The sequence below is a fragment of the Histomonas meleagridis genome (assembly GCF_020186115.1).
Source record: "Histomonas meleagridis strain 2922-C6/04-10x chromosome Unknown contig_6, whole genome shotgun sequence".
Classification (NCBI taxonomy): Eukaryota; Parabasalia; order Tritrichomonadida; family Dientamoebidae; genus Histomonas; species Histomonas meleagridis.
This window is the reverse complement of record NW_027150902.1, coordinates 368,121-381,015: the sequence shown is the minus strand read 5'-3', so window position 1 is coordinate 381,015 and position 12,895 is coordinate 368,121. Positions and strand designations below refer to the sequence as shown.

Below are 12,895 nucleotides of genomic sequence, written 5' to 3'. Positions count from 1 at the left end.
AATAATTTCTTTTTTCCCAAATTTAGCTGCATTGATAATTGCTGAGAATCCATCATTATCTTTAGCATTAATATCAATACCTTCTTGTTCAATAAGTAATTTAACTATTTCAATATTGCCATTTGCAGATGCAATGATAAGAGCCGTTTTAAATAATTTCAATAATTTCCAAATATTATTTTGAAATATCAAATTATTAAAATAAATATCAAATTATTAAAATAAATATTAAATTAAACAAATAAATATCTTTAGCATTAATATCAATTCCTTCTTGTTCAAGAAGTAATTTAACCATTTCATAACTACCATGTTTGACTGCTGACATAAGTATTGTACAATATTATTAAAATATATATTAATAAAAAATTGAAGGCATTAAACTTTTTAAATAAAATTCGTTTGATAAAAATATATATCTTTAGTAGTGACATCAATTCCTTCATGCTGAAGAAGTAACTTTATAATTTCTTCGTGTTCTGGTTGAAATGCCATTTGAAGTGCTGTTCTAAATAATTTGAATAATTTCCAAATATTATTTTGAAATTTCATATGATTAAAATAAATATAAATTAAAATAAATAAATATTTGGAATATTTACATCAATTCCTTTTTGTTTAAGAAGTAATTTAACTATTTCTGTGTGACCATTATTAGATGCAATCATAAGTGCTGTTTTAAATAATATAAATAAATTTTAAATTTAATTATATAATATTTTATTGTTAAAATAAAATTTAAATAAAGTAAATAAATATTTTGAATATTAACATCAATTCCTTCATGTTCAAGAAGTAATTTAACTATATCCGTATGACCAAATTGAGATGCATACATTAATGGTGTTGAAAATAATTTAAACAATTTCCAAATTTTTTCTTGAAAACCAAAATTAACAAAATAAGCTTGAAATGGAACAAATAAATATCTTGAATATTAACATCAATTCCTTTTTGTTCAAGGAGTAATTTAACTAAATCATATTGATTATTACATATTACTTTTTTAAGTGCTGTACTAAATAATTCGAATAAATCCCATCAAATATATTGGAAAAACTTTAAATTTAACAAATATATATCTTTTCCATTAATATCAAAATCACAATTTTTAAAAACACAATTAACAAGTTCAATATTTGATGATGCGCAAGCATATACCAAAGAATTATTCGGGAATTCTTTTCCTTTCATAATATATTTTGCCAAATATAAATTTCCTTTTCTTAGTGTTTTATATACAATATCTTTATTAATAATTAAACCATTTTCTTCTAAAAACAAAAAAATTTCATAATTATTATATTGAACACATTTAATAGCTAACTTAGATAATCTATTTTGTTGTTCTTCTTCTTCTTCAGTTAACTGTTCAAATTGTACATCAAAAAAATAATTTTGATTTATGTTATCAGGTTCAAGATAATTTTTCTTATAAATGTAATGGAAAATGTCATTTCGATGAAATTGAATTGCTGCTTCACAGGAACCTTTAAATGTTGCATGATTTTGTTCACATAAATGAATGATTTCAATGTTTCCACCTGCAACTGCATATTTACCTGTATTTTCTATTTTAGAACCATTTAGAAGTAAATATTTAAAACATTTAATTGATCCAAAATATGCTGCATAATCAATTAATGTTATACCATTTGGATTATTAAGTAAACATTTTTCATAAAAAGACGATTTGATTTTTTGATTAATATCAAAATTTGCATGCGTTGATATTTCTTGAAGTTTATCAACATCATCTTTTTGTAAGATTATAGATATTATTGGTACAGCATTTAAAAAGTTCATTAAATTGTTGTTATACTTCATAATTTCTTCAAGATCATAATTTTTAATCGAATTAAATATTTTCATATTGAAATCATCTGGTTTTTGTTCAATTACACCAGAATTTACAAGGTCAGCATATAGATATTTTAATTCATTTAAATCCTTATTTATAGAATCTATTAACATTCGAATAATTTTCGGATTTTTATTCAATATTTTCCCCTCCTTATCTTCAATTATTTCTAAGTAGTTTAAATATATTTTAACATTTTTGTATTGCACACAATAAGCTGTATGAATGTTTTGTATTATAACAAGATTAAATGTAATGGGAAAATTCTGGTCAAAAAATTCAACCGTTGTTTGAGATGATGCTTCAATATTATCATATTCTAGCCCAAATATAATTTGATGGATTGATTGTAAAAGCTTCATTTCTGGTGAAATCTTTGTTTCATTTTCAGTAGACATGCACAAATAATATGCAGGAATGTAACTAAAGGAGAATAACTTTTTGTTTGAACGTTCAAGTTTGGGGTGGCCCAAAACGGTTTCTCTATCATTTGTCAAATTGTAATACGTTTTATATCCAAGAGAATCATTTTGATATCAACAGTGCAATGTTAATGTTTGCCTAAAGTTTCAGTGAGCTGTAGAGTATTAAGTCAGAAACTTTTGTTGTTTCCCCTTCGACATCATTCAGATTTTGATCAAATTTTGAAAATTCATTTAAAGTTATGTACGTTTTATATGGATGTTTTTATTTGGCTGCATGAAAGTGTCTGCAGATGCAATAAAAAACTTTAGGTCATACCGATAGAGGTTTACAAAATGTCACTTTTCACTTTTATGATCAAAACCGCCCTCCGCTGATGATAATGATCAAAAAGTGCCGAATAAACGTCTCCACTTCGGTTTTCAGCGGTATTTGATCGTTTTGTTTACAAATTTATCGTACAATATTTTTGTAACGACATAACCGCCACGATAATTTTAGGGCAATGCTCCAAAACGTATTTCCGAGTCGCATCAACCCCAAAAAGGACTACAAAGGACTATCGCAGTACCAATTTGACGGGCAAATTGACCGCTGTATCCAATGCTTCCAGAAGCCATGCTCTAAATCTTGTCCATGCCATTGTTCACCAAGAGATTTCATCCACGTTGCATCCGGAGGTAACCAATCAGACTTTGACCTCGCCTCAATTCTCCTTTATTCGATGAACCCATTATCAGCCACATGTGGTCAAATATGTCCAACAAAATTCTGCATGCAAAATTGCAGCCGTGGTCGCTTCGACATGGCAATCAACATCCCGGGCGTCCAAGCCGAGATAGTTCGTCGCGCTTTCGAAAACGGCAAATCAAAATTTTTATCTTATCTTCCAAAACCAAATCAACCCACAGGCAAAAAGGTTGCTGTAGTTGGCGCAGGCCCAGCAGGTTTATCATGCGCTGCCTTCCTTGGTATGAAAGGACATTCCGTAACAATATTCGAGAAAGAAGCATATGCTGGTGGTGATCTTATCTATATTCCTAAGTCACGTTTCTCCAAAGGCCAAATCGACAAAGATGTCAAATTTGTACTTAGTTGTGGTGATATCGAAATTAAATATAACACTGAATTCAAATCAGAAATGGAATCTAACTTCGACGCAACTTGTTACTGCGTTGGTATGGCTGTCGAAAACGAACTCAGTATCCCCGGAAAAGAGCATTCTACGATAGCTCGTAAATTCCTCCTCAAAAGTGCCGAGGAAATCAAAGACAAAAGTGTCGTCATTATCGGTTGCGGAGCCGTTGCAATTGACTGCGCGATACACGCACTCAAAAGTGGAGCTTCGTACGCTCAAATTCTCTATCGTCGCCGAGTTGATGAGGCACCCCTCTCAACCGATGAAAGAGGTCTTGTCGAAGCATTCGGCGTTTCGATTGTCCAACGCACGATACTTCAAAGCATTGAAGAGAAGAATGGAAAACTCCTCTTAAATACAATACGTGTTGATGGCAAACTTAATCCAATTCCTGAATCAGAACAGAAATGGAATGAAATTGATTATTGCGTATCAGCTGTAGGTTTCACATCAACGCTCGATGAGAATGCAAAGTTTTCAGCAGGTCAAAGTCGTGGAAAAGCAATGTCAGCAGTTCAAGCATGCGCATCTGGTAAGAATGTAGCACATCAAATTGATTGCTATCTTAAGGGAGAGCCGATTCCAGAGATTCCAGATTTCTTGAATAGTACATTACAAATATTTACTCCTAATATGAGACCAGCAGATATTAGCATTGAATTCCTTAATAAGAAGTTATCAACACCATTAATAGCAGCAGCATCACCATTAACTGATAACCTTAACGCTGCTCGTAATTTGCTCAAATCCGGATGGGGAGGACTTGTAATGAAAGTTGTATCAGATCCAAAATATTGTGTATCATTCCATAAGAAGTCCGATGATTATATCTTTAATGGCGAACAAACAGCCGAAAAAGTATTCCAAATGACTGAGCACTTACGTGAGGAATATCCAGAAAGTTTACTTATAGCTGAATTGGATGCAACATCATCATCATTCGAAAATGACCTGAAATCACTTGAGACATCAAAACTTGATGCGATTCAAATTCTCAATTCTGAGAAAAATGATCGTCAATACAAATTACCAATTCTTTATATAACAAAAGTTAATGAAAATCAAAATGAATTTGCTGTTGTTGAATTGCGTCGTAACTTATCTTCAAATGTTTATTCTGATGAAAAATCAAAGATCCCAATTAAAAAAGAATTATATCCAAAAGGTTTCGCTGTATGTGGTGGGATTCAAAATTATAAAATGGCTTTGTATTACCTTAGTAATAACGCATTGTTTGTTGAAGTGGATCCGAGTCGACTTGAACGTGGTGGTAAAGAAATAGATTTTATGAACGCTCAACTTTCTTATTACATTGCAAACGATGGGTGTAAATCATTGAAAGAATACATTGAAAAATCTAACGGTCAAACATCTGTCGATATTGAAGATATTGAAATCGAACAACTTGCTTGTAATTTAACTAACCCTTACGTATGCATTGGTTGTGGCAGATGTACTATATGTCCTAATGATGCAATTGATTTAGAACCTGCAAAATGGAAATACGTCGTCGACTTGGATAAATGTGTGGGGTGTGGAATGTGTGTGTCAAGATGTCCAACAGGTGCAATATCACTTGTTCCGAGAAAAGAGGCAAGCAAACAAGGACATTGAAGTAAACAAAGTTTACATTTTATTTTATCTCTTGAATTATGGAAATGCTTAGCGATTTATATCCTCGCTAGCATGATATTCTGTCTTAATAACCGCATTAAATTTTATGTGAAGAAAAACGGAAAATTATATGGAAAGTTGAAATAAAAGAATTTTATTGTTTGCTTGACAGCTAACTCAAGATTATATTATCTTAAATTATAAATAATTTGTTCAAACTTAATTAATTAGTAACTGCATAGAATCATTGTTCTGAGGGGGTTTTGTTGTCAATATCACTAAACATTTTGCATAATGTAATAAAAAATATCTAACAACGGTCACACTTTTGACAGTCAAACACAAGACACTTGGAACACAAATAAACATCAAAACAAAGAAACCTAATAACACTTTTGTTCATGTTCATTATAACTTACTAAATATATTGCTGATGTCACAATTAAAAAGGAAATTATTATTATGTAAACTAAAAGTAAATAGAAACGAGTCATTTACTCTTTTACTTCTTTGGTGCTGGTGCAGCCTTTGCAGCTGGTGCTCCTGCAGCTGGGGCAGCGTCAGCTGGTTCTTCTTCCTTCTTTTCTTCGACTGGCTTATCAGCTTCGAGTTGTGCCTCGAGAAGGTCATCCTCCTTTTGGTGTAATGCGTCGAAGTATCCTGGCTTGACGTCGACTGCGATGCTGAGATTTTCAGGTGGTTCTGGTTGTGCAGCAACAACTTCGTCGAAGAGTGCCTTGATTGCTTCTGGTGTGTTGTTCTTGGCTTCTTCTGCTGCGCGGAGGGCTGCGATTTCGTCTAATGCCTTCTTCCATTCATCGCATGCAATACCAAGGCGGCATGGGCAACGGACCTTTGGAAGAGCAACGTTAACTTGAGCTGGTTTGATGACTGCTTGAACTTCATCGCTATAGATGATACGTTCAACATCTGCATTAGTGACAATTGAGTGTGGAATTGTGAAACCTTTCTTGTTTTCATAGATTTCGTCGAGGGCCTTGAAAGCAGATTCTGTCCAGATGACAAGACGACCCATTTTACCAGCTGGTGCAAGTTGATAGATGGAAAGACGATGGACGCTTTGGATTTCAACGCCTGGGATGTTACGGAAGGCCTTAACAACACCTTCGTCCTTGTTGTAGACAACGAGTGGGCCGCGCTTTGTCTTGGTTGATGAACGACGCATTGATCCCTTTGATGAACGGTGGTATTTACCATCAATAACACGCTTAACATCAGCATAAGCCTTGATTGCCTTGAGGAAAGCAACAGCATCCTTTGTCTTTTGTAACTTTTCGATTTCATCTGTAACAACAACTGGGATTTCATTTAATTCCTTGATTTCATGACCACGTGCTTCAACAAGAGCTTGAACTTGGGAAGCTGCAATTGCGGATGCAACAGCATAACGACGTTGCTTGATTGGAACAGCATGGAACCATCTGTATGTAAGCTTTGGTGGGCCGAAACGATGACCGCCACGTGCAAAGTTTGCATATGCAGCTTGACCATTACGGTTTGAACCAGAACCATTAACACGTGGAACACGGGCCTTAGCACGACCTGTACCCCATGATGCAGCTGATGGACGGATACCAGCCTTTGGTGATGTGCCGTGTGGTTGCATTAAATTCTTTGCAAGATCCTTGTATACAGCGGCAACAAGATCAGCACGAACTGGTGTATCGAAAACCTTTGGGAGTGCAGCTGTTGAAGCCTTTTCACCTTTGATGTTATAAACATTGACTGTCTTTCTGGAAGACATTATCAGAAGAGGCTGAACAACACCCGGCCAAAGCTGTCAATTATTCTGTAGGTCTGTTTGGTCCTCCAAAAATGACAAACCGAGCAGACCTTGCCAATGATTATAACCGTCATTTTTTTGTAATAATGTCAAAAGAAACAAGGTTATGTTTCGATTTGAATGTATTCTACGGTTTGCTGCCAAAAAGCGAAGTAGTATTGAAAAAGTGACTTTGTAAATCATTCTGATTAATAAATCTCAATAACTCTATCGTTGCACTTCCACTCCAAAACAAATATTTTAACTTTGGTAGAGTCACAATCAATTCTGAAGAATGATATGGTGTTAAAAGAAAAAATCGCACACCAAATTATTTCGAAAGCATGCTTTGAATCTGCTAAGAAATGCATTCTGCCCAAGAAATTGCAATTGCTGCGGATCCCACTTTTGCATTCAATTTCCACGTAGTCACTTTTTGCTATCGGAGCTCACAATCTGTATCACAAACAACCGTTAATTAAGGGTGCCCCTTTCCATGTCGTAAAAACAGTTTCAGTGTTCAATTTTAATTCAAAAAGTTTTTGAAATAAATTATTTCTCTCATTCCGAGATCCACAACATATTTAGACCAAAGCCAACACAAATGAATTCATGGCCTACCTCTACAACTTCAACATTTGGAATTTCAAACAATAGACCAAAGGAAGCAAATATCGAATCACCAAACAAAAATCAAAATGTATCCAATGCATCTTCTGCTCAAGTTAAATCGCAGCCACCTCAACAGACATCCGCAAGTTCCACAACAATAAGTACTTCTTCAGCAACAACACCAATTTCTACAGCGCAAAGCTCATCAAATAGTGCAAGTAAAGCTGTTACTGCTCCCGCAAATGCATCATCGCAAACTCCCAACATTGCATCACAAGACAAAGCGAAAGAGACAACTGACAGCAAAAAGGAAGACAACAAAGAAACTAAAGAAGAAGACGACAAAAAAGGCAAAGTCACCATCAGCACACAGACGGAGGAGCGCGTTGTTGAGGAGCGCGCGCTGCTGACCGTGTACCAGAACTCATTCTTGATGCCGCAGATATTCGAAATCTCAAAATATCCGACATTTAACATGAAGGAAAGGCCAGAGTTGATGCCAGTCATTTACTATAGTGGATTTGTTCCTTCTAATCAGCAAAAGATATAAAATGTTCAAGACCTAAATAAACACAAACGTTTTTTTGGCAAAGTTTTCATAACGAAGTAATGATAAAATATGTTGAAATGTGAAAAAATTTTTCTGTTTTTGTCTTTAATCATTTTTCATTGTGAAAAGAAATTTGTTATACATAAAAAGATGCAGAAGCAGCGCTCATCAAACAACAATAACATTCAGTTTTATGATAATAATATCTTATAGCATTATTTATTCAATAGATTTTATATTGATCAGCTTAAAAATTTGGAACACAATCCGCGCACGCAAAATATTTTTCTGAGAACAGCCTTGGCGATATGCAATATAAGAATCATTGTATATCAAATTTGATGAATGATTAATTCAACTGATTAAGGTTTATGTAAAATCATTTTCAACTTTATGAAATTATAAAATATTAAAAATTTCAATGCCATTTTGTATTCAAATAAGACTTCTGTCTAAATAATGATTACAACTTCTGCTTAATGTTATTAAAATTGAAAGTATTTGTTTAAAAAAGTGAAATATTTGTCGTTGCTTTGTTTCTGTTGAAAATGCAAAAGCATGAAACACTGATAAAACTTGGATTAACTTTATTGAAAACTTGGAATAGTTTAAGAATATCAAGAATGATATTTGTTTGCTCTAACATTCAAATGATTTATAAATCTAAATGACAAAAAATCATTTTTTAATGTTAATTCATCGAGAAAATATATTTGTTTTTTCTTTTTGAATAAATCGATTTATTTGTATATACAATACGTTTCTAAGTTACTGTTGGATACAAGAAAGTAGCTATCATCAAAAAACATAGAGGAATTTTTTAAAAAATATTCATCGTTTGTGGATAATTTCTGTAAATTTTTTTGAATGAATTAGATTTTTATTTGAATGTAAAAAGCAGTTGGATATTAAAATACTTGAAATGTAAATTTTATTTGAAAGTTCAGTATTGAATTATTGTTGTATTGTATGATTTCGATCGTTATCTAATTAAATTGCTATGAAAACGAAAAGATTTTGTATCAAGTTGATAGATAAAATGAGAATAGGATATTATCATTCCACTTATCATTGTGAATGACTCGTATAGATCAAATTTTTGTTGACAATTTCAATTTCAGATGGAAAACAACCAATTTCACACATTTTTGATGAAAATTTGAAGGTTATTGTTCGAGTTCGAATCGAAAATATATCTTCCGTTTGCAATCATTAAATTGATGAAAAAATATGAAATATATCTATTAATGACTTTCAGCATTCATATTACTGACTTTATTTTCAACATATTTCATGATGAAAATATTCGCTATAAAAATATGAAATATATAAATTTCAAAAACAAAAATGTAACAACAAATCAACCTAACCAGAACGAATATATTCATTATGTTTCGAATAATAACAAAAATTTATTTTTATCATATAAAAAAAATTTATCAAATAAGTTATAAATATTATTTATTAAATCCTACATTTATAAAACTATTTGAGATATATAAAGAATGTTGTGAATTAATTTCCTTTATTCGAATTTGAATATTACTTTATATATTCTATGGTGAAAATTTCAATTTATTTTTATACTGATATAATTAATAAGATAAAAATATTCCATATCTTATTAAGGAATTTCTTTTGTTACATATTTAAATCATCAATTAACAATTTGTATATTATTTCATTTTTTATTATATTTAATATTCTTTTTCTTTTTATTAGATATTTTACATAAGTTATTTAATTTATGATAAAAATAAACAAAATTTCGAAATATTTTTGATTATATTGATTATATTTTTTGTTAATACAAAGCAATCATTTGATGAAACAACAAAAACACTCACAATATCTGATTTCAATGATTTTTCAAATGATTATAAGAATTTTACAGAACGTGTTATAATCAATAAAGTTGGAGAGCTTGAAATTGATGCATTCAGAGAATGGCCTTTATTAACAACAGTAATAATTGGAGAATCAGTTGGAAATATAAATAGTGGAGCATTTGCATCATGTAAACAATTAGAATATGTTCGATTTTCAGATAAATTAATGAGTGTAATTGGAGACGGTGCATTTGCAGAATGTATTTCATTAAATAATATTACAATTTGTTGTAATACCATTGGTGGTAATGCATTTTATAAATGTACAGGACTTGGTATGATAACTTTAGATGAAGGCGTACGAAGAATTGGCTCAGATGCATTCAGAGGATGTACAAACCTTGTGAATATTTATATACCAAGTTCTGTTACTTCAATTGGGAATGCATTTTTAGAATGTACGAAACTTCAATTTATTAATGTTTCAGAAGGAAATATTGGATATTCGAATTATGAAAATGATGGCGTTTTATATAATTAAGAAATTACACGAATTATTAGTTATCCGAATGGGAAAAGTAAAACATTTACAATTCCTAATCCAGTCATTTCTATTATGAATTATGCTTTTGCTTATTGTAATAATTTAGAAATAATTTTTATTGATGAAAATGTTCATTATATTAATTCTTGTGCATTTGTTAATTGTACATCACTTCAATGCATTTATTTTAATGGAAAAATTTCACCAGAAATCCAAAATGACGCATTTGTTAACATAAATACAACAACAGTTATGACAATAGAAACATATCAAAATGAAACATTTGGAAATATGGAAATAACAAAGGGAACAATACTTGACGAATGTCTCCCGCCAACACGCACATTCACTAACTCAAATACATTTACAAAATTAAATACATTTACAAAATTAAATACATTTACAATTAGTGACACATTTATCAAATCAAATACATTACTAAATCAAAAAATAATTTTGATTCAAATACTTATGTTAATACATTTTCAACGAATTTTACTTTCGTTAACACTTATACTTTAACTTATTCTTTATCATATATAATAACTTTATCAAATTATTATACTTTCTTAAAATCTTATTCAGTTACTTTCATTGAATCTGATACCAAATATATTTATGTCGATTTTATATATTATAATTATACAATTATATATTATCCAGAATATTTTACTTATTATTCAAATTTCTTTTATATTTTCTATATCGAAGATGTAATAAACACTGATGATGGTAATACATTAATCATCATTATAATTGTTATTGTAATTGTAATAATTATTGTATTTATAATGATAATAATAATTATTATGATTAAATATCAAAATAAGAAGCGGAAACAAAATGAAGAAAAAATGAATATTTCAAATGAAAATAATAATAAAATTAATGAAATCGATAATACATTTTCAGTTGATATTAATAATTCAAATATTGAAGAAGATCCATTTGCAGACGATTTCAAAGAAGAAAAGTTTATAAGTCAGATATAAATAAACATATTTTAAGAACAAAATAATTTTTTTATTAATTAGATTATTAAATACAAATATTTTCGTTATTTGGCAAATATAGATTATTTGACACATTTAAGCGTTAGATTTTATTCATCTCTTAAAACCTCCATAAAACAATTAAATCGAAAAATTATATTCTTAACATTCATATTTATCGATTTTAATGCATTCAATCAAATACATTTACACAAAGTAATACATATGTTCAATCGAACATTTCAATGAATGTTTTTACAAGTGAAATTGCAATTTCAAACTTATTCATTGTTTGTGTTACATCATAATTTTTGAAATGGTTTTAATATTCAAACGCATTTAAATTAGTTTCTAATATATTGTTTATTATATTGATTCATATTGTACTCCGACTGATACTGTTGAAGGTTCCGCAAGTGTTTCCACATCACATTTCTCATCGTCAGCCAACACAATTATATTGTGAACTTCTTGGGGCGGTTGCGGACCGTTTGGCTCAAGTAAAGGTCTCAAAATTGCTTTAACGCTTGAATTCACAAAAGACAATTTTGCTGCTTCCATAAACCTTCCGCAATATAACGAAACTGTTGGCGCTATCGCAGCGAATGACTTTGCTGTAGTTATAAACAATTCGGAATCAAAACGACGTTTTTCACATTGTTCTGTTAGGAATTTATGTAATTCCAATTGTTTTTCATATGGAAAATGCATTAGATATGGAATGAAGACTTTAATGTATTGTAATCCATTTGTATCAAAGTCTTCAATACATTGTGAAAGAACTTCAATACAAAATTTACGAATAGAATATATTCCAAATGTATTAATAAAGGATAATAAAAACTGTGGACGCAAGTTATGATGTTCGAACTGCTTACGAACTAATGATAGAATATCAAAATGATGGAATTCTGTAGAATTATACTTCATAAGGGTTGATAAAAGGAGTTGAGCTTGAGTAGCTGCATTCTTTTGTGTTTCATCTAAGAGAATTGGATATAATGCTTTCATATATTCTGAAATTAATATCGGCTGATCTGTAAGATACATACAAAGAACAATGATCCCCGTGTTGCGGATGTTAAGGTTTGGAGCTTCCGTTGGAAATGGAAGAGATTCTTCTGCTTGAATTAATGAATTTAAAGCTTGCTTTTGGAGTTGAGTTTTGTCTTCTGTAAGATTATAAATTGCATACGCAGCTGACTTTTGGAAACTTAGATTAGGATAATCAAGAAAAGGTAATAATAAGTTAAGTGGTAAATTTGGTCTTAAAATTTTTATATATTGTGCCGAAATAATAGGGTTAGTTGGAAATACAATTTCTTTTGGTGCAAATTCAGTTGGAATTTCACTCATTCGTGAAACAAAACTTGCTGCAGCAAATGCAGCTGATAAATATTTTGTTTGATTTTGAACTAAAGTTTCAGTAATTAATTGAGCTAAATTAACCAAATCTTCTATTTTAGAATTTTTGATCATTTTTGATAAATACCAAAAATAATGAAAATTTTTTGAAGGATCTGCTAATTTGGTTAAAACATCTCTGATT

General features: G+C 30.6%; 4 protein-coding genes across 4 annotated transcripts; 2 read left to right on the top strand and 2 right to left on the bottom strand.

Annotated features, from left to right (window-relative positions):
• Positions 1-2,789: 2,789 nt before the first annotated feature.
• On the top strand, positions 2,790-5,036 carry GO595_007965 (dihydropyrimidine dehydrogenase; the record flags this gene model as incomplete). Its single annotated transcript, XM_067921486.1, has 1 exon — positions 2,790-5,036. The coding sequence occupies one exon, from the start codon at positions 2,790-2,792 to the stop codon at positions 5,034-5,036; it is 2,247 nt and encodes a 748-aa protein (XP_067771799.1).
• A 502-nt stretch (positions 5,037-5,538) lies between these two features.
• GO595_007964 (ribosomal protein) lies at positions 5,539-6,801 on the bottom strand (the record flags this gene model as incomplete). Its single annotated transcript, XM_067921485.1, has 1 exon — positions 5,539-6,801. One exon carries the CDS (start codon positions 6,799-6,801, stop codon positions 5,539-5,541), a length of 1,263 nt encoding a protein of 420 aa, XP_067771798.1.
• Positions 6,802-7,423: 622 nt separating this feature from the next.
• GO595_007963 (uncharacterized protein) lies at positions 7,424-7,981 on the top strand (the record flags this gene model as incomplete). Its single annotated transcript, XM_067921484.1, has 1 exon — positions 7,424-7,981. One exon carries the CDS (start codon positions 7,424-7,426, stop codon positions 7,979-7,981), a length of 558 nt encoding a protein of 185 aa, XP_067771797.1.
• Positions 7,982-11,712: 3,731 nt separating this feature from the next.
• Positions 11,713-12,702, bottom strand: GO595_007962 (uncharacterized protein; the record flags this gene model as incomplete). Its single annotated transcript, XM_067921483.1, has 1 exon — positions 11,713-12,702. The coding sequence occupies one exon, from the start codon at positions 12,700-12,702 to the stop codon at positions 11,713-11,715; it is 990 nt and encodes a 329-aa protein (XP_067771796.1).
• Positions 12,703-12,895: the final 193 nt, after the last annotated feature.